The sequence below is a fragment of the Pelophylax lessonae genome (genome assembly GCF_965119305.1).
Source record: "Pelophylax lessonae genome assembly, chromosome: 3".
Classification (NCBI taxonomy): Eukaryota; Metazoa; Chordata; class Amphibia; order Anura; family Ranidae; genus Pelophylax; species Pelophylax lessonae.
Window position 1 is genome coordinate 199,262,892 of NC_138770.1, and position 19,431 is coordinate 199,282,322.

A 19,431-nucleotide genomic window follows, 5' to 3' on the forward strand; every position below is an offset into this window, starting at 1 on the left:
AGGAAAGAGAAGGGGGTTAGGAGGTCTAGAGAATACAACTCAAGGACACTCAAGGGGCCAATTGAACAACATCAGGAAAATAAAACCGCATACTGAAGCTTAAAATAAAACTGCATGATTCACAAATCTCTGGAGCAGCAGCAGGTAAAAAGGAAAAAAAAATGGTGGGGGAAGGGAGAGCGAGCAGGGGGAGGATGGGACATTTAAGGAATCAGGTAAGGTTGAGTCCAGGCCTGGACATTGCGAAAAGGAATGGGTGGGCGCTCCAAAGACTCGTAAGCCATAAACTCTTTCATTATTATGTGAGTAAAAGTAGGTTGTAATGTACAAAGAACTCCCATGATGGGAGTCAGGGGAGGAATAGAAAGATAGTTGTCCAACAAGAACAGGTAGGCCTCTAGTGTCCCTAATTAGGCCACATTGATACCCAACAGAAAGGTCCATAGAAAACTGACCCATGGGGGTCAATCTGCCCAGTAGGGGCAAAGTAGAGAACTGAAGATAGGAGAATCTTAACCATCAGTCCATAGAGTCCGAATGAGCTTGGAATGGGGAGGCGAACCTACCATGCTTTGAGGAAGTGGATGATGAGGTGGCTGACGCTGCCAGGTTGCACTTCAGTCTGTTCAGGAGCTCAGTGATGCCCTAGTCCAGATCTGGGAGGAAATACCCCAGGACACCATCTGTCGTCTCATTAGGAGCATGTCCCAACATTTTCAGGCATACATACAAGCACGTGGGGGCCATACTACTGAGTACCATTTTGAGTTGTTGCAATGAAATTTCAGCAAAATGGACTAGCCTGCTGCATTATTTCTTCACTTTGATTTTCGGGGTGTCTTTCAATTCAGCTCTCTGTAGGTTGATCATTTTTCAATTACATCAAACGATGTGACATCCTTTCGTTCCTAACACATTACCCAGTATGAAATTTTCCCCATTGAGATCTGATGTGTTTTCAAAGTGTTCCATTAATTTTTTTGAGCAGTATATATATATATATATATATATATATATATATATATATATATATAATATATATATATATAATATATATATACACACACACACACACACACACCGGCCACTTTATTAGTTACACCTTGCAACTATCAGGTTGGATCCCATTTTGCCTTCAGAACGGCTTTAATTCTTTGTGGCATAGATTCCACAAGGTGTTGGAAACATTCCTCTGAGATTTTGGTCCAAATTGACATGATAATACCACGCAGTTGCTGCAGATTTGTTGGTTGCACACCCATGATGCGAATCTCCCATTCCACCACGTCCCAAAGGTGCTCTATTGGATTGAGATCTGGTGACTGTGGAGGCCACAGTCATGTTCAAGAAACCAGTTTGAGATGATTTGAGCTTTGTGACATGGTGCATTATCCTGCTGGAAGTAGCCATCAGAAGATATGTGTACACTGTAGTCATAAAGGGACACGGTCAGCAACAATACACTTTTGGCCGTGGCATTTAAACAATGCTTAATTGATACTAAGGGGCCCAAATGTGCCAAGAAAATATCCCCTACCCCATTACACCACCTCCACCACCCTGAACTGTTGATACCAGGAAGGATGGATCCAGACTTTCATGTTGTTTATGCCAAACTCTGACTGTACCATCTGAATTTTGCAGCTGAAATCGAGACTCATCAGACCGGGCAACGTTTTTCCAATTTGCTATTGTCCAATTTTGGTAAGCCTTTGCAAATTGTAGCCTCGGTTTCCTGTTCTCAGCTGACAGGAGTGGCACCCTGTGTGGTCTTCTGCTGCTGTAGGCTCTCTGCTTCAGGGTTTGATGTGTTGTGCATTCAGAGATGGTATTCTGCATACTTTGGTTGTAACGAGTGGTTATTTGAGTTACTGTTGCCCTTCTATCATCTTGAACCGGTCTGTTCTCCTCTGACCTTTTACATCAGGGGTGGGGAACCTTTTTTCTGCCAAGGGCCATTTGGGTATTTATAAAATCATTCGGAGGCCGTACAGAATTATCAACTTAAAAACGTGCCTGTTAGATTTGGTTTAAACATTTAATTAACTCACCCCTAATGTGATGGCTGCAACTGCTTCTCTTTGGTGAGGTGTGTGATATTAGCTGGAATTGATGATGTTGCTACTCGCAACTGGTTTTCCAGGTTTGCGTCGGTCAGTCTGGAGCACAGTCGACTCTTTGTGGTGGTAAGTTTTGAAAAGAACTGCTGGCGAGTACTGCTGGTGGGTACAGCTGGCTGGTAATGCTGGTGGGTATAGCTGGCTCAGGCTGGTACTGCTGGCTTGTACTGTGCTGAGGGTACTGCTGGCTGGTACTGCTGGCTCAGGCTGGTACTGCTGTGGGTACTGCTGACTCAGGCTGGTACTGTGCTGTAGGTACTGCTGGCTGGTACTGCTGTGAGTACTGTTTGCCCTGGCTGGTACTGCTGGCTCTGGCTGGTACTGCTGTGTGTGCTGCTGGCGCGAAATGCTGGTTAGCAGCGACGTCGTGCTGGAGGAAGAGGCAATGTTTCCTGTATGGGTCACAGGCAGAGTGCATTTGATATCACTTCGCCTGTGACTCACTCAGACTGTCAGAACAGAGCTGGAACAATACAGGAAGCATCGGCTCTGTTCTGACAGATCAGCTGAGAGACACAGACTCAGCTGCATGGGGGGCCGGACCAAATGACTTTGAGGGCCGCATACGGCCCCAGGGCCGTAGGTTCCCCACCCCTGTTTTACATCAACAAGGCATTTCTGTCCACACAACTGCTGCTCTCTGGATATTTTTGTTTTTTCAGACCATTTTCTGTAACCCCTAGAGATGGCTGTGCATGAAAATCCCAGAAAAACTCAGATCAGCCCATCTGGCACCAACAACCAATAACAACAAGCAATTTGTGTTACCAAGTAATTCAACAGGTGTACCTAATAAAGTGGCCGGTGAGTATATATAGTATATATAATATATACAGTATCTCACAAAAGTGAGTACACCCCTCACATTTTTGTAAATATTTTATAATATCTTTTCATGTGACAACACTGAAGAAATGACACCTTGCTACAATGTAAAGTAGTGAGTGTACAGCTTGCAGAACAGTGTAAATTTGCTGTCCCCCTCAAAATAACTCAACACACAGCCGTTAATGTTAAAAGTAAGAGGGTGCGCTGATAAGTGAAAAGCTGCTACCAGAAATATGAAGTAAGAATTGAATAAAATGAAATGGTGCGCTTATTCAAAATGTGATGTACATATAAAAATGTGACAAACAAATATTGATATGTAAAACCAACAAAGTGGTGAATAAATAATCAACGTAAATGTATGTAGGTGACTAAGGCACAAAAACCAAATAAATAGTCCAACAGTCCAAAATGAAAGAAATATGTTCTTTTCAATGGTGCTCAGGATTGTTGCAAATAGAAATGTGGAAGAAATCCAAGAAAATCAAAAGACAACTGTGATATCCCTCCACCTGGTGGAAAATAGGTAAGTGCAGTAAGTAAATTCCCTGTATTTCAAAATAAACACTTCATGTGATGTTCACCTCCAACCGTGTATAAACCACCGGTGCAAGAACAATATTGGCCTCTTACCGAATGGATATAAAAAGTGAGCTTGAAAATCACAGCTTTGGAAATAAGGCTGATCCCTCCTCCTCCATATGGGGATAGGCAGGCTTTCCCAGTTGCTCAGTGTAGATATTCAGTCCACGATATATACATGTGAATGAATGGAAGCTGATAGTGCATTACCCTTATAAAGTTTTTATTAATAAAGACTTGCGCACTTACATGAAATGAGACGAAACAGGCTTGAAAGTAAACTTCTGGCAGAGAGAATTATTTGTGGGGTACTCGCGTCCGGCTGCAGCGCGGAACGCAAGTGACATAGTGACGGCACGCCTCCTTGCAGACGCGTTTCCTCCAATAGGACTTTGACAGAGATAGGAGATGATCATCTCGCGCTGCAGCCGGACGCGAGTACCCCACGAATAATCCTATCTGCCAGAAGTTTACTTTCAAGCCTGTTTCGTCTCATTTCATGTAAGTGCAAGTCTTTATTAATAAAAACTTTATAAGGGTAATGCACTATCAGCTTCCATTCATTCACATGTATATATCGTGGACTGAATATCTACACTGAGCAACTGGGAAAGCCTGCCTATCCCCATATGGAGGAGGAGGGATCAGCATTATTTCCAAAGCTGTGATTTTCAAGCTCACTTTTTATATCCATTCGGTAAGAGGCCAAAATTGTTCTTGCACCGGTGGTTTATACACGGTTGGAGGTGAACATCACATGAAGTGTTTATTTTGAAATACAGGGAATTTACTTACTGCACTTACCTATTTTCTGCCGGGTAAGGAGGAAATTCACCAGGTGGAGGGATATCACAGTTGGATTTCTTCCACATTTCTATTTGCAACAATCCTGAGCACCATTGAAAAGAACATATTTCTTTCATTTTGGACTGTTGGACTATTTATTTGGTTTATTTGGTTTTTGTGCCTTAGTCACCTACATACATTTACTTTGATTATTTATTCACCACTTTGTTGGTTTTATATATCAATATTTGTTTGTCACGTTTTTATATGCACATCACATTTTGAATAAGCGCACCATTTCATTTTATTCACCACAGCCATTAATGTCTAAAACACTGGCAACAAAAGTGAGTACACCCCTAAGTTTAAATGTCCAAATTGGGCCCAAAGTGTCAATATTTTGTGTGGCCACCATTATTTTCCAGCACTGCCTCAACCCTCTTGGACATGGAGTTCACCAGAGCTTCACAGGTTGCCACTGGAGTCCTCTTCTACTCCTCCACGATGACATCACGGAGCTGGTGGATGGCCTCCACCTTCAGTTTGAGGATGCCCTACATTTACTCTGTGATGTAGGGCATCCTCAAACTGAAGGTGGAGAACATCCACCAGCTCCGTGATGTCATCGTGGAGGAGTATAAGAGGACTCTAGTGGCAACCTGTGAAGCTCTGGTGAACTCCTTGCCCAAGAGGGTTAAGGCAGTGCTGGAAAATAATGGTGGCCACACAAAATATTGACACTTAGGGCCCAATTTGGACATTTAAACTTAGGGGTGTACTCACTTTTATTGCCAGCGGTTTAGACATAATGGCAGTGTGTTGAGTTATTTTGAGGGGACAGCAAATTTTCATTTCACAAGCCCAACCCCCCCCCCCCCACAGTTAGAATCACTCCCCTAGGCTTACAATTAACTCCTTGATCACCAACAGTATTAACCCCTTCCCTGCCAGTGTCATTATTACAGTAACAGTGCATACTTTTAGCACTGATTACTGTAGTAATGTCACTGGTACCCCCAAAAGTCAAAAATGTCAGTTAGGGGTCGATCTGTCTACTGCAATGTTGCAGTCCCGCAATAAAAATGACATAAATCTTTCCTGTAGTTAGTAGACGCAATAACTTTTGCGCAAACGAATCAAAATACGTTTATTGAGATTTTTGTTACCAAAAATATGTAGCAGAAAACAAATTGGCCTAAAATGTTAAATTTTGATTTTTAATTTTTTTTTTTGAGAATGTCATATAAAAGAATGTGAAAAATATTGTTGTTTTTTTTTTTTTCAAAATTGTCTCTCTTTTTTTGTTTATAGCGCAAAAAAAAAAAAAATAAAAACGCACAGGTGATCAAATACCAACAAAAGAAAGCTCTATTTGTGGGAAAAAAGGACGTAAATTTCGTTTGTATTCAGCGTCGCACGACCGCACAATTGTCCGTTAAAGTAATGAAGTGCCGACTCGCAAAATAGGGTCTGGTCAGGAAGGGGGCAAATCCTTCCGGGGCTAAAGTGGTTAAATATACAGTCCCAAAATCCCAAATTCCTTTTCTTCTATTTAATAAAGTGTCCCTGTCCCGTGAATAAAGAAAAGAAAAAGAAAGTTTACTGCCTCTGTGATTACAGTGCAAAATGATCCAACTTTTATTTCATGCTCCACTTTCAATGCAACCTCCACCAAAGTATCTGATAAATCACTTACCAGAATTTTTGGCTGGTAATGCAAAAAAACAGCAATAGCACATATGAATATAGATTGCAGGCCTTGCAGCTTGTATAGATTCAATGGATTTCTCTTCAAACCTGCCTCAACTGGCACTTCCCCTCAGTTATTCCCCTCCAATTATTTACACCTGGTCCGAAGGAAGAAAGGACTCTCAGTGTAAAACCATCACAACTTTTTTCTAAAACATGTATACCATATACTTACATAAAACAGTGCCAAACCTGACACTGGTAAAATCTCCTATTTACCAGACAGTCTCTGGCCACATCTGACAAGTACAGACCTGGTGTGCGTGGTACATCACGTCCAAAGCCCCGCCCTACGTTTTTCGTGAACTGACGTCCTCCAGAGGCGGAATGGGTGCATGTCACCGGCTCACCGCTAATGGCATTTATGTCCAATATATGCCAATCAATCCATTTAAAATAGCAACAACATTAAAAAAATTACTCAAAACCAACTAGGTGGCATACTTACTAAATATCCAAAGGAACACAAAAAGAAACACGAAAGGAATAAAATCTAAAAAGGGGACAGATTGCGATTTCTGAAAGGGACATACACATATTACACTAGAAGGTGATAGCGCTGTCTTATTGTTCATTAGATCTGTACAGCATACCTACATGAGCTTGCTAAACATTTTACAGTAAAGTGTGTCAAGAATTTGGGTCCAATCAGCTAAAAGAACATTTTGAGGTCATACATAGATGTTTGATGAGAAAGCATGGCATGCTACTGATTTTCAAATTTATGCCAAAGTTGTTCAGTAGGATTGAGGTGAGAACTCTGTGTAGCCCACTCCAGTTCCACCACGCCAGACTTGTCAATCCAAAACAAGCCTTGACCACACCACAAGGTTGGAAGCACAGAATTGTTTAAAAAATCTCTCTGTATGCTATAACATTACAGTACACTTCCCTGGAAATGCCGGACATCAATAATTTAGAGGGGTGTTCACCTACTTTTGGCCATATAGGTAGGTGTGAGAATCAGCTGCCCGCAGGCTTTTGGCCTTATAGTGTACAACAGTGAAATAAATAACCACTAAAAATAATCTAGGTCACACTAACCTGGAAGAGCTCCTCGAGATGGTTGGGATCTTGGGTTAGGGCTTCTGGTGTGGCGGTAAGGATTTTCAGTACCTGCTGAGATGAGAACTGACACCGAGTCTTAAGACACTGCGCTGAGGCTAACAGGTGGGAGCGGGGCATGGAGAGTAAGGAGGGGCATCTGGACAGAGATTTCTGAAGAGATCCTGTATATAGAAAGAGAGGAGAAAGGATTATGCACGCAGTAAAAGAGAAGTCTCGTTTGTCAGGAATTAATACTATCATTTTTTCTTATTCACCAAATAATTCAGTGCAGAGGGCAATCAGTAATTCAAGCATGCAAAATGAACTAAGTTTTTTATTTACACTAGATGCAATTTTTGGTTTCATGGAGTGTGCTGAATTTTCTAACACAGGCCAGCTAAAACATTAGAAAATGCATAGCAACATATGCTAAAACATTCTCTATACTAAATAGGTTTTTAATTGCATTGGGTGTACACAATCCCTTATGAATATCAGCCAATTGCCATTGAAGAAATGGTGACTTTTAATTGGTTTCTACAGGGTGGCATCACATTAGCTGTTGGTATGTAAGGCTTATTTGGAATAGATAGCTAATCCTTACAGATGCCTGTAGAGGATATAAAAAGTAGAACCAATGGATTTAATGGTGGGTCTATGACATGCAAACTCCTCAACAGTGTGTCTAATTAATAAATCAAAATAAAGAGGGCTGACAGAAAATCAATTTCTTATTTAGCAACATATTAGTTTAGGACATTGAGGGTGTCACACAAGCCCCGAAAAACTTCTTCAAAGTACACAGTACTAAGTAGCAAGTTCAGTCCTTCTGCCACATCCCCTAATCCTACTTGGAAGCAATGCCCAGCTCTTAAAAGTGATTTCAAAATAACATGCATACTTCGATAGGTGGTTGGTGCATCAGTACGATGCTGCATCTGTACCCTGCCACCTCTAAGACCAAGAACTGAGCGATCAAAGACCGCTAATTGTCGAGTTCTAAGTATTTCAGTGAGCAGAGACTGTCAGTCACTAACTTTCTACTTTGCCCCTCCAGAATTCAGTGAAGAGCCAGGCTGTGAAGGGTGTGGTAGTGGTTGACTCAGCCTCTCCGCAGCATGCGGAGAGGCTGAGCCAGCTGGCGCGCAGGCATCTACATGGATCCATTAACGTCAGGATCCCTCCAGAGTCTGGACTGGCTCGGTGACGTCATTCAACATCGGGCTTTAGCCTGCCTTCGGCTGAATCTGGGTCACAGGAATCCGGAATGAAGTGCACTCCTGAGACCCACATGCTTCTCCTTTAAGATAAAGCTGGGAATTGCTGTGTAAAAACAGCAGCTCTAGCAACTGCTGAAAAAGACCTTATGATACAGTGTTTATGAATACTATCCAGAAGCTAAATCGAGGGATACAAAGTAACATTGTTAGTTTTGTATCTACTCTATTTCATCAATCTGCAGATAGGATTGTGATCACCAAGGGGGCACCAAGTGTGTCTTGGTGGCCCGGGAGTGGTTCCCTCACCCGGAGTCTTTTTCATCTCCTGTGTGTCCGGTGGGGACCACCTGAGGTCAATTTGTTTGCTTCTTGCCTCACCTAGACGGTTCAGAGGTTCGTACCAGGTCTCGGGATCCTCTGACCGACGCCAAAAGATGCACTGGTGGCACTTTTGGACTTTGGGGTCACTGGTCCCCCCAAAAGTGTCAAAAATGTCAGTTAGGGATTCAATCTGTCCGCCGCAATGTCGTAGTCCCACTAAAAAATTGCAGATCACCACCAATACTAGTAAAAAAAAATTAAAAAAAACAATAAAAATGACATAAATCTTTCCGGTAGTTAGTAGGGGCAAACCAATCAAAGTACGATTATTGTGATTTTTTTTACCAAAAATATGTAGCCGAAAACAAATTGACCTAAAATGTTAAAAAATTTGGATTTTTAAAATTTTTTTTTTGAGAATGTTAAATTGCAGAAAGTGAAAAATATTGTTTTTTTTTTTTTTTCAGAATTGTCGCTATTTTATGTTTATATCACAAAAAATAAAAATCTCACAGGTTACATAGTTACATAGTAGGTGAGGTTGAATAAAGACAACAGTCCATCCAGTTCAACCTGTGTAGGTGTGTGTGGCTGTAATCATCTCACATACCCCTGAATGTTCTGATCCTTGAGATGTACGTCTAAGAGTCTTTTGAAAGCCACCATACTACCTGCAGAAACCACCTCTTGTGGTAGAGAATTCCACAATCTTGTAGCCCTAACAGTAAAGAACCCCCCACGTTGCCTGAGGTTAAAACGCTTCTCCTCTAATCGCATTGTATGCCCCCGAGTCCTCATGCAATCCCTTCGACTGAACAGTTTTTTTTCTAAGCTGAGATCCCCATTGAGATATTTAAAAATTGCTATCATGTCCCCCCTCAGGCGTCTCTTCTCCAGGGAGAATAAATCAAGCGATTGCAGACGTTCTTCATAATTAAGGTCCTCCAATCCCCTAATTAGTTTAGTTGCCCTTCTCTGGACTCTCTCCAGCTCCAACACATCCCTCCTGAGCACTGGCGACCAGAACTGAACAGAATACTCCAGATGCGGTCGGACCAGAGTTTTATAAAGTGAAAGGATTATAGTCTTATCTCTGGAATACATCCCTTTCTTTATGCATGCTAATATTCTGTTGGCTTTGGAAGCTGCCGCTTGACATTGCATGCTGTTGCCTAGTCTATCATCCACCAAGACTCCCAGATCTTTCTCCATTTTTGATTCCCCCAAGGGTTCCCCTCCTAACGTGTATTGTGCTTTTATGTTTTTAGTCCTCAAGTGCAAAACCTTACACTTCTCCACGTTAAACCTCATTTGCCATGTCGTTGCCCACTCCGTAATTTTGTCCAGGTCATCCTGTAGGATATCTGCTTCATGCTGTGCAGTTATTGCCCTGGCCAATTTTGTGTCATGTGCAAAAACTGATAACGAACTACTGATCCCTTCCTCAATGCGGTTTATGAATAAAATGAACAAGGTTGGTCCCAGGACTGAGCCCTGGGGCACCCCGCTTACTACCTCAGACCAGTCTGAGTATGCGCTGTTTATTACCACCCTTTGGACACGGCCTTTTAGCCAATTCCGTATCCAAGAGCAAACCCTGCTGTCGATACCTGCAGACCTTATTTTATAAATTAAGCGCTTGTGGGGAACTGTATCAAACGCCTTAGCGAAATCCAAGTACACCACATCCACTGGTCTGCCCCTATCTAGCTCACAGCTCACCTCCTCGTAGAAAACCTTTATTTAGAGAAATACATTGCAATTTTCTCCTAAAAGTGCCAGTTGTCTGACTGTCATCGATTCGTGACCCTCTGATCTTTAATACTGAGACTAATGCTGTCCACGCATGTACAAATTCATGATGGAACTCTTCATATTTTAAGCCCAGTTCCAGTCATTTTTTACATTTGGCTTTTAATATAATGTTAAAAGATTTCTGTGTCACCTTTTGGGAATTTTCTTCTCGCTTTCTGTCTATTCCTGTCTTGACAAGAAAAAAAAGTGGGATTCTAGAATATTCTGTGTATACTATATTATTTTCATACAAACCCAACTTCATAAAAGTTAGGGCACCGTGTAAAATCTACATAAAAAAACAGATTGCAATGATTTGCAAATCTCATAAACCCATATTTTATTCACAACAGGAAATAGAAAACATATTAAATGTACCATTTCTAGAAGAAAAGTGATGGCAGAAACGCATCCCAAAAAAGTTGGGACAGGGCCATGTTTACCACAGTTTAGCATCTCCTCTTCTTTTAACAAAACTCTGTAAATGTCTGGGAACTGAGGAGACCAGTTGCTGGAATTTTGGGAGAGGAATGTTGTCCCATTCTTGTCTGATATAGGATTCTAATTGCGCAACAGTCCTGGGTTGTATTTTTAGTTTCAAGATGAGCCAAACCCTTTAAATTGGTGAAAGGTGTGGACTGCAGCCTGGCCAGTTAAGCACCATGACCCTTCTATTACAAAGCCATGCTGTTGTCATAGATGCAGCACGTGGTTAAAGATTGTCCAGCTAATATATGCAAGGCCTTCCCTGAAAAAGACTTTGTCTGGATGGGAGCATTTGCTGCGCTAAAACTTGGATATTTATCTTTCAGCATTGATGGTGCCTTTCCAGATATGTAAGCTACCTATTCCATAAGCACTAATGGACCCCCATACCATTAGAGATGCAGGCTTTGGAACTGGGCCCTGATAAAAAGCTGGAAGGTCCCTCTCCTCTTTAGTCCAGACGACATGGCGCTCATAGTTGCCAAAAATAATGTAAAATTTTGATTAGTCTGACCACAGAACAGATTTTCCACTTTGCAGCAGACCATTTTAATTCAGCTTTGGCCCAGAGAAGATGGCCGCATTTCTGGATCATGTTCAGATATGGCTTCTTCTTTGCATGACAGAGCTTTAACTTGCATTTTTGGATGGCAAGGTGAACTGTGTTCACACACAGTGATTTTGGGAAATATTCCGGAGCACCTGCAGTGATGTCCACCACAAAATAATGCCTGTTTTTTATGCAGTGTCATCTGAGGGCCTGAAGATCACAGGCATCCAGTATTGCACTTTGGCCTTGTCCTAGGCTCACAGAGATTTCTCTAGATTCTCAAAATCTTTTAATACATAATATTATGTACTGTAAATGATGATATATCGAACTATTTCCTGACCGTGTTATAGCCAAAAGATGGCTACAGCACAGTTGCTTAAGTTCTGAGAAGGCATCCATGGCCATCCTCCCAGAATCCAGTCTCCTGTGTGCCCCTTGGGCCACACATCCTGCACGTTCTGTGACCATGTGATCAGTTGTGTCCAATCACAGCTGATCACATGTAAACAGGCTTGCCAGCTAAAGGCTTGTTGGTGGCCTGTCCCAACTTTTCTGAGACTTGTTGTTGCCATCAATTAAGTACCTTCTACAGCTCGGTGTATGTAATGGAAAATAGTCCATTATGGGGATAGTATTGACATAGCCCCAAATTAACCACAATGGCTCAAAATTGACACGGTTGAGAAACATTTAGACAAAATAAAGGTGAATAAAGCACCTGGGACTAGATGGCTTACACCCACATGTCCTCAAAGAATTAGGCTCTGTAATTTCAAAGCCATTGTTCCTAATTTTTCCTTTCCACAGCGCTCTCCCAGCACAGGGACCAGGCTCTGATACGCTCTTCTAGCACAGAGACCATGCTCTGACAGCAGCCTCTGCCTGTCTATCACAATGATTAGTCACTGTGCATTCTGCCTCTGTTTTTTCTCCTCCTGAATGGAGAGAAAGATACATTGTACCTTTTTTCTCCTTCTAGAAAGAAAAAATGTAAAAAAACAAAAAAACAAAATACAAATGTGTGTAAAAAAACAAACAAATAAAAATTAGGTAGATCAGGGTTTAATCTAGGTCAATATTTCTCAACTCCTCAAGTACCCCCAACAGGTCATGTTTTCAGGATTTCCCTCAGATGAAATGGCTGTGGTAATTACTAAGGAAGTGAAACTGATCAAATCACCTGTGCAAAATAATGGAAAGCCTGAAAACATGACATTTTGGTGGTGAGTTGGACCGAAATTGAGTTGAAAAACATTGATCTAGGTCAGTGTATTTTAGGTAGGATTTAAAAAAAAAAAAAAAGTAATCTTTAAATTAAGTATGCGTTAGGTAGGATAAAAAAGCAGTATGCTAATAATTGTTTCTGGCCTTACTATGAGTTCAAACAAATAACATACATATGTGGTATCGCTGCACTCGTCAGGAGAAGGAGAATTTATTTTTCTTTGGTGGTAGGTTTTGGTAATCACAAGTATATAGCTAAACTTTACTATTTTGTGCCAGCTTTCCTTTGATAAGAAAAACAAAATAATATCAGGAGATATCCTTTACTATTTACCACCAAATGAAGGCCAAATCTGTCCTGAAAACAAAACAAAAGGTACAATCCAGCTGCATACACTAGGTAGTTGTGATGATATGTACAGTTTTAAACATGTCAAATGTTGTAAAACTGCAATCAGGTGTTAAGATTTGTTTTACCCTTGTCATGAAGGGGTTAACGACTGGTGTAGTACCACTGGATTTGCCTATGGCCAAGTGGTACATTTATTTAAAAAGGAAAAAAGTATTTACCAATAAAATACAGACCGGTTCGTTTTAACTTCTATAGTTGGGAAGGTTTGTGAGAATTTATTAAAGCAGAGTTCGGGACACAAAAACGATATTTTTTTTTTTTGTGCCCCTCCGCTAGTTCGACATTACCTGAAAAGGAATTGGATAGTTATTTATTTTTTTTTTGTTTACTCACCTTTTAATTGAAGATCATAAATACTCACCTCAGAGTACTTCCTCCCTCTGCGCCGCGGCTCACCCCGTCACTTCCTGTCTCGCTATGATTCCTGGGAGCTGAACGTCATCGCTCCCAGGAATCAATGCGACGGCACCGGCCCCGCTTGTCACTTCCGGGCGACGCCGCATTCCCCTGCTAAACAGCTTCTGGGCATGCCCAGAAGCTGTTTAGGAATGCAGCGCCGCACCAGAAGTGACGAGAGGGGCCGGTGCAGGCGCATTCTGGGACAAGAAGACGCAGAAGAGGACCGCGCCGGCTTCAGCTGCCCACAAGAGAGATGGAAACGCTGTGGAAGAAATTTTATAAGTAAGTATTTCTTCTAAAAGGTAAGTGCGAACCGGGACAGATCAGAGGCTATCCATTATGGAATGTACTAGCTCTGACTGTCCCGGGGGTATGTTTATTAAAAAATGACTTCTGTGCCCGGAACTCCGCTTTAACGAACCACATAGAGGAGTTTTAGCTAGAAAACAATAGGTTAAGCATTAGTCAGCACGGATTCACGAAAGACTGATTTCTTTTACCAGGAAGTAAACAAAGACCTAGACATAGAAGTGGCTGTGGACGTAATTTACTTGGATTTTGCCAAAGCATTTGACACAGTTCCCTACACAGAGCTAATGTGTAAGTTAAGATGCTGACCAGGCCTTTTCTGGAACTTTTTGTTTACAAGTTTAAATTAGTATTTTTTGCTAGAAATATACTTAGAACCTCAAAAAAATGATATATATATTTTTAGCAGAGACCCTAGAGAATAAAATGGCGATTATTGCAATATTTTATGTCACACTGTATTTGCACAGTGGTCTTTTAACCACTTCAGCTTTGGAAGGTTTTACCCCCTTAATGACCAGGCCATTTTTTCCGAAACGGCACTGCGTTGCTTTAACTGGCAATTGCGCAGTTGTGCGATGCTGTACCCAAATAAAATGTATTTCCTTTTTCCCCACAAATAGAGCTTTCTTTTGGTGGTATTTGATCACCTCTGCGGTTTTTAGGTTTTGCGCTATAACAAAAAAAAGAGCGACAATTTAGAAAAAAAAAAAAAAACAATATTTTTTTCTCTCTGCTATAAAACATTACCAATAAAAAAAAATGAGAAAAATCTATTTTTTTTTATCAGTTTAGGCCAATTTGTATTCTGCTACATATTTTTGGTAAAAAAAAAAAAAAAATCACAAAAAGCGTATAATAATTGGTTTGCGCAAAATTATAGCATTTACAAACTATTGGATAGATTTTTGGACTTTTTATTTATGTATTTTTTTTATTAGTAATGGCGGCGATCAGTGATTTTTATCGGGACTGCAACATTGCGGCGTACAAATCTGACACTAAGCGACACTTTTTGGGGATCAGTGACATTAATATAGTGATCAGTGCTAAATATTATGCACTGTTCCTGTATAAATTACACTGGCACGGAAGGGGTTAACACTAAGGGTGATCAAGGGGTTGAATGTGTTCCCTATATGTGCTTTCTAAGTGTGTAGGGGATGGATTGAACAGATGCACAGAGAGATCAGTGATTCAGCTTAGCTGAATCACACAATCTGATTTTTGACAGGAGAGCTATCTTGCATTGTTTACATTCCAGATGGCTCTCCTGTCAGTCTAGCCGAAGATCGCAGGAGGCCGGCGACGATCTCGCCTACTCCTCCCGCTGTCTGCCTGATTAGACACAGCGGGAGGGCCGCCAAGACCATGTGCACACAATTACATAGCTCTATGTGATTATGCGCAGCCAATCCGAACTACCACAGTAAATCTGCATTAGGCGGTCGGCAAGTGGTTAAACGCAATTTTTATGGAAAAAATACACCCAAATAAGGTGTAAAAAAACAAACACAAAACAGTAAACATATCCCCATTTTTTTGTATAATGTGGAAGATGAGGTTACACCGAGTAAATAGATACCCAACATGTAATGCTTTAAAACTGCGTCCGCCAGTGGAATGGCGACAAACTACGGTACTTAAAAATCTCCATAGGTGACGCTTCAAAATTTTGTACAGGTTATCAGTTTAGAGATACAGAGGAGATCTAGTGCTAAAATGATTGCTCTCACTCCAACGATGGCGGCGATACCAGACATGTTTGGTTTAAACACCGTTTACATGTGCATTCGCTTCTGCGCACATGCACAGAGGGATGGAGTGCTTTATTTTCTTTTTTACTAGGTCCCTTTATTTATTTTTTATCACTTGATCAGTGTAAACATCCCTTGTAATAGAAATAAGCATGCCAGGTCCTCTATATGGAGCGACCTCAGATCTCTCATTTACCCTTGAAAAGCAAAAAAATAAATAAAACAAAAACATTTTTTTACACTTTGACTTTAAATTTAAAAAAAATGTATTTAAACCCGAGAACCGGAAGTCAGAGGTCGCTCCGGTCCTCCAAGGGCACAGAGAAGAGTGGAGGCTATCTTGCCCTCACTCGACTTCCTGTCTAGCCATCAGCCGCATCTGATCGGTTCCGGGCTTACTGACTGCCTTGGGAAGCGGCGGGAGGGGGCACCTCTCCCACGGTAAATCTGCCTGTGGGAACACTTGTATCTTGTAGCGAATCGCCCACAGTAAATCATAATGTTGGCTGCTGCCATAACACCGGTATTTAATGTCAAAGTAATGACGTACAGTGGGGATTGAAATTTTGGGCACTCCAGGTAAAAATCTGTATTAATGTGCATAAAGAAGCCAAGGAAAGATGAAAAAAATCTCCAAAAGGCATCAAATTACAGATTAGACATTCTTATAATATGTCAACAAAAGTTAGATTTTATTTCCATCATTGACACTTTCAAAATTACAGAAAACAAAAAAATGGTGTCTGCAAAAGTTTGGGCACCCCGCAGAATTTATAGCATGCACTGCCAGTGTCATGGATTGTTCTCGAACATCGTCTGGGAAGACCAGGTGATGTCAATCTCAAAGGTTTTAAATGCCCAGACTCATCTGACCTTGCCCCAACAATCAGCACCATGGGATCTTCTAAGCAGTTGTCTAGAAAACTGAAACTGAAAATAGTTGACGCTCACAAAGCTGGAGAAGGCTATAAGAAGATAGCAAAGCGTTTTCAGATGTCAATATCCTCTGTTTGGAATGTAATTAATAAATGGCAGTCATCAGGAACAGTGGAAGTTCAAGCAAGATCTGGAAGACCAAGAAAAATATCAGAGAGAACAGCTCGCAGGATTTTGAGAAAAACAATTTAAAACCCACGTTTGACTGCACGATCCCTCCAGAAAGATCTGGCAGACACTGGAGGTGTGGTACACTATCCCACTATAAAGAGATACTTGTACAAATATGGTCTTCATGGAAGAGTCATCAGAAGAAAACCTCTTTTACGTCCTAACGAAAAAAAATCAGCGTTTGAACTTTGCAAATGAACATATAGACAAGCCTGATGCATTTTGGAAACAAGTTCTGTGGACCGATGAGGTTAAAATTTTACTTTTTGGCCGGAATGAGCAAAGGTAACGTTTGGAGAAGAAGGGGCACAGAATTTAATGAAAATAACCTCTGTCCAACTGTTAAGCATGGGGGTGGATCAATCATGCTTTGGGGTTGTATTGCAGCCAGTGGCACAGGGAACATCTCATGAGTAGAAGGAAAAATGGAGTCAATAAAATTTCAGCAAATTTTGGATGGTAACTTGATGCCATCTGTGAAAAAGCTGAAGTTAAAGAGAGGATGGCTTCTACAAATGGATAATGATCCTAAATACACCTCGAAATCCACGGGGATTACATCAAGAGGCGTAAACTGAAGGTTTTGCCATGGTCTTCACAATCTCCTGACCTCAACATAATTGAAAATCTATGGATAGACCTTAAAAGAGCAGTGCGTGACAGACAGCCCAGAAATCTCAAAGAACTGGGAGACTTTTGTAAGGAAGAATGGGCAAAGATACCTCAAACAAGAGTTGAAAGACTCTTGGCTGGCTACAAAAAGTGGTTACAAGCTTTGATACTTGCCAAATATTAACTCTGCAGGGTGCCCAAACTTTTGCAGACGCCATTTTTTTGTTTTCTGATATTTTGAAAGTGTAAATGATGGAAATAAAATCTAACTTTTGTTTTGTTCATTTTATAAGAATGTCCAATCTGTAATTTGATGCCTTTTGGAGATTTTTCCATTTTTCCTTGGCTTCTTTATGCACATTAATACAAATTTTTACCTGGGGTGCCCAAACTTTCGATCCCCACTGTATATTTAGTGTGGGTGGTCGGAAAGTGGTTAAGAAAATTCAGTTTGTAAATGGATAAAAAAACATATTCAGAGAGCTGCGGTTAATGATTTATACTTTGAAGGGTCTAAGGTTATTAGTGGTGTACCCCAAGATTCAGTGTCGGGACCCTTACTTTTTATCCTATTTTTAAAGGATATAGATAGTGTTGAGCGAACACGGACTGTATTATTCGTGTTCGTACCGAATAATTGGATTTTTTGTACCCGAACACGGACACGGACACTTTACTGTATGTTCGGGTAAAAATCCGTGTTCGGTCGTTTTATTTCCGGGTTTTGCATGCTTTGGCGCTCTTTTCATGGCGGGCTTTCAACAGCCAATCAACAATCGTTTAACTGGTGTGCCTTAAGCCATCCCAGCCATGCCTGCAAATGTCTCAGTAGCTGTGATTGGCCGTCTGAAGCATGTGACCAAGTCTTTATAAGTTCGAGGCAGCCGCAGCGGCGTCATTATGCTGCTTAGATTCAGGGACAGAGCACACATCAACGTGCTGGCTGCTGATTAGGGAAAGATAGGCAGGAAAAAACCATTTGTGTCCGGATAGAATTGAGGGACAGGTCGGAGTGTTTAGGCAGGGCGAGTTGTAGGCATTTTAGGGATAGAGTCTGCTGAATTATAGGGTCAGTGTCTTCTACAAACTACAATCGATATTGCTGTGTGGGGGGTGGGGTCTGCACTCAATCCTGATCTACGATCTCTTCTCAATCCTGTTAGGGACAGAGTCTGCTGAATTTTAGGGAAACTGTGTTCTACAAACTACAATCGATATTGCTGTGTGGTGTGGGATTGGAGATAGGCAGGTGTCAGTGATCCACATCCATTTTTCTGTGTGTGAGCTGCAGTGAACACAATCTTTTTGGGCTGCAGTGAACACAATCTTTTTGGGCTGCAGTGAACACAATCTTTTTGGGCTGCAGTGAACACAATCTTTTTGGGCTGCAGTGAACACAATCTTTTTGGGCTGCAGTGAACACAATCTTTTTGGGGTGCAGTGAACAAAATCTTTTTGGGGTGCAGTGAACACAATCCTTTTTGGTGTGCAGTGAACACAATCTTTGTGGGGTGCAGTGAACAAAATCCTTTGTGGGGTGCAGTGAACACAATCTTTTTGGGGTGCAGTGAACAAAATCCTTTTTGGGGTGCAGTGAACAACATCCTTTTTGGGGTGCAGTGAACACAATCTTTTTGGGGTGCAGTGAACAAAATCCTTTGTGGGGTGCAGTGAACACAATCTTTTTGGGGTGCAGTGAACACAATCTTTTTGGGGTGGAGTGAACAACATCCTTTTTGGGGTGCAGTGAACAAAATCCTTTTTGGGGTGCAGTGAACAAAATCATTTTTGGGGTGCAGTGAACACAATCTTTTTGGGGTGCAGTGAACACAATCTTTGTGGGGTGCAGTGAACACAATCTTTTTGGGGTGGAGTGAACAACATCCTTTTTGGGGTGCAGTGAACAACATCCTTTTTGGGGTGCAGTGAACACAATCTTTTTGGGGTGCAGTGAACACAATCTTTGTGGGGTACAGTGAACAGAATCTTTGTGGGGTGCAGTGAACACAATCTTTGGGGGGTACAGTGAACACAATCTTTGTGAGGTGCAGTGAACACAATCTTTGTGGGGTGCAGTGAACACAATCATTGTGGGGTGCAGTGAACTCAATCTTTGTGGGGTACA

The 19,431-nt window shown here is 41.4% G+C and overlaps 1 protein-coding gene across 1 annotated transcript in view; it reads right to left on the reverse strand.

Moving 5' to 3' along the window:
• MTERF4 (mitochondrial transcription termination factor 4) overlaps positions 1–19,431 on the reverse strand; it is a gene marked incomplete at its 3' end in the record, with an annotated part of 40,660 nt that overhangs the window by 8,752 nt on the left and 12,477 nt on the right. The window contains exon 2 of the mRNA XM_082250821.1: positions 7,110–7,294. Coding sequence (XP_082106947.1) covers positions 7,110–7,294 — 185 coding nt within the window. The remainder of the gene's footprint in view (positions 1–7,109; positions 7,295–19,431) is intronic.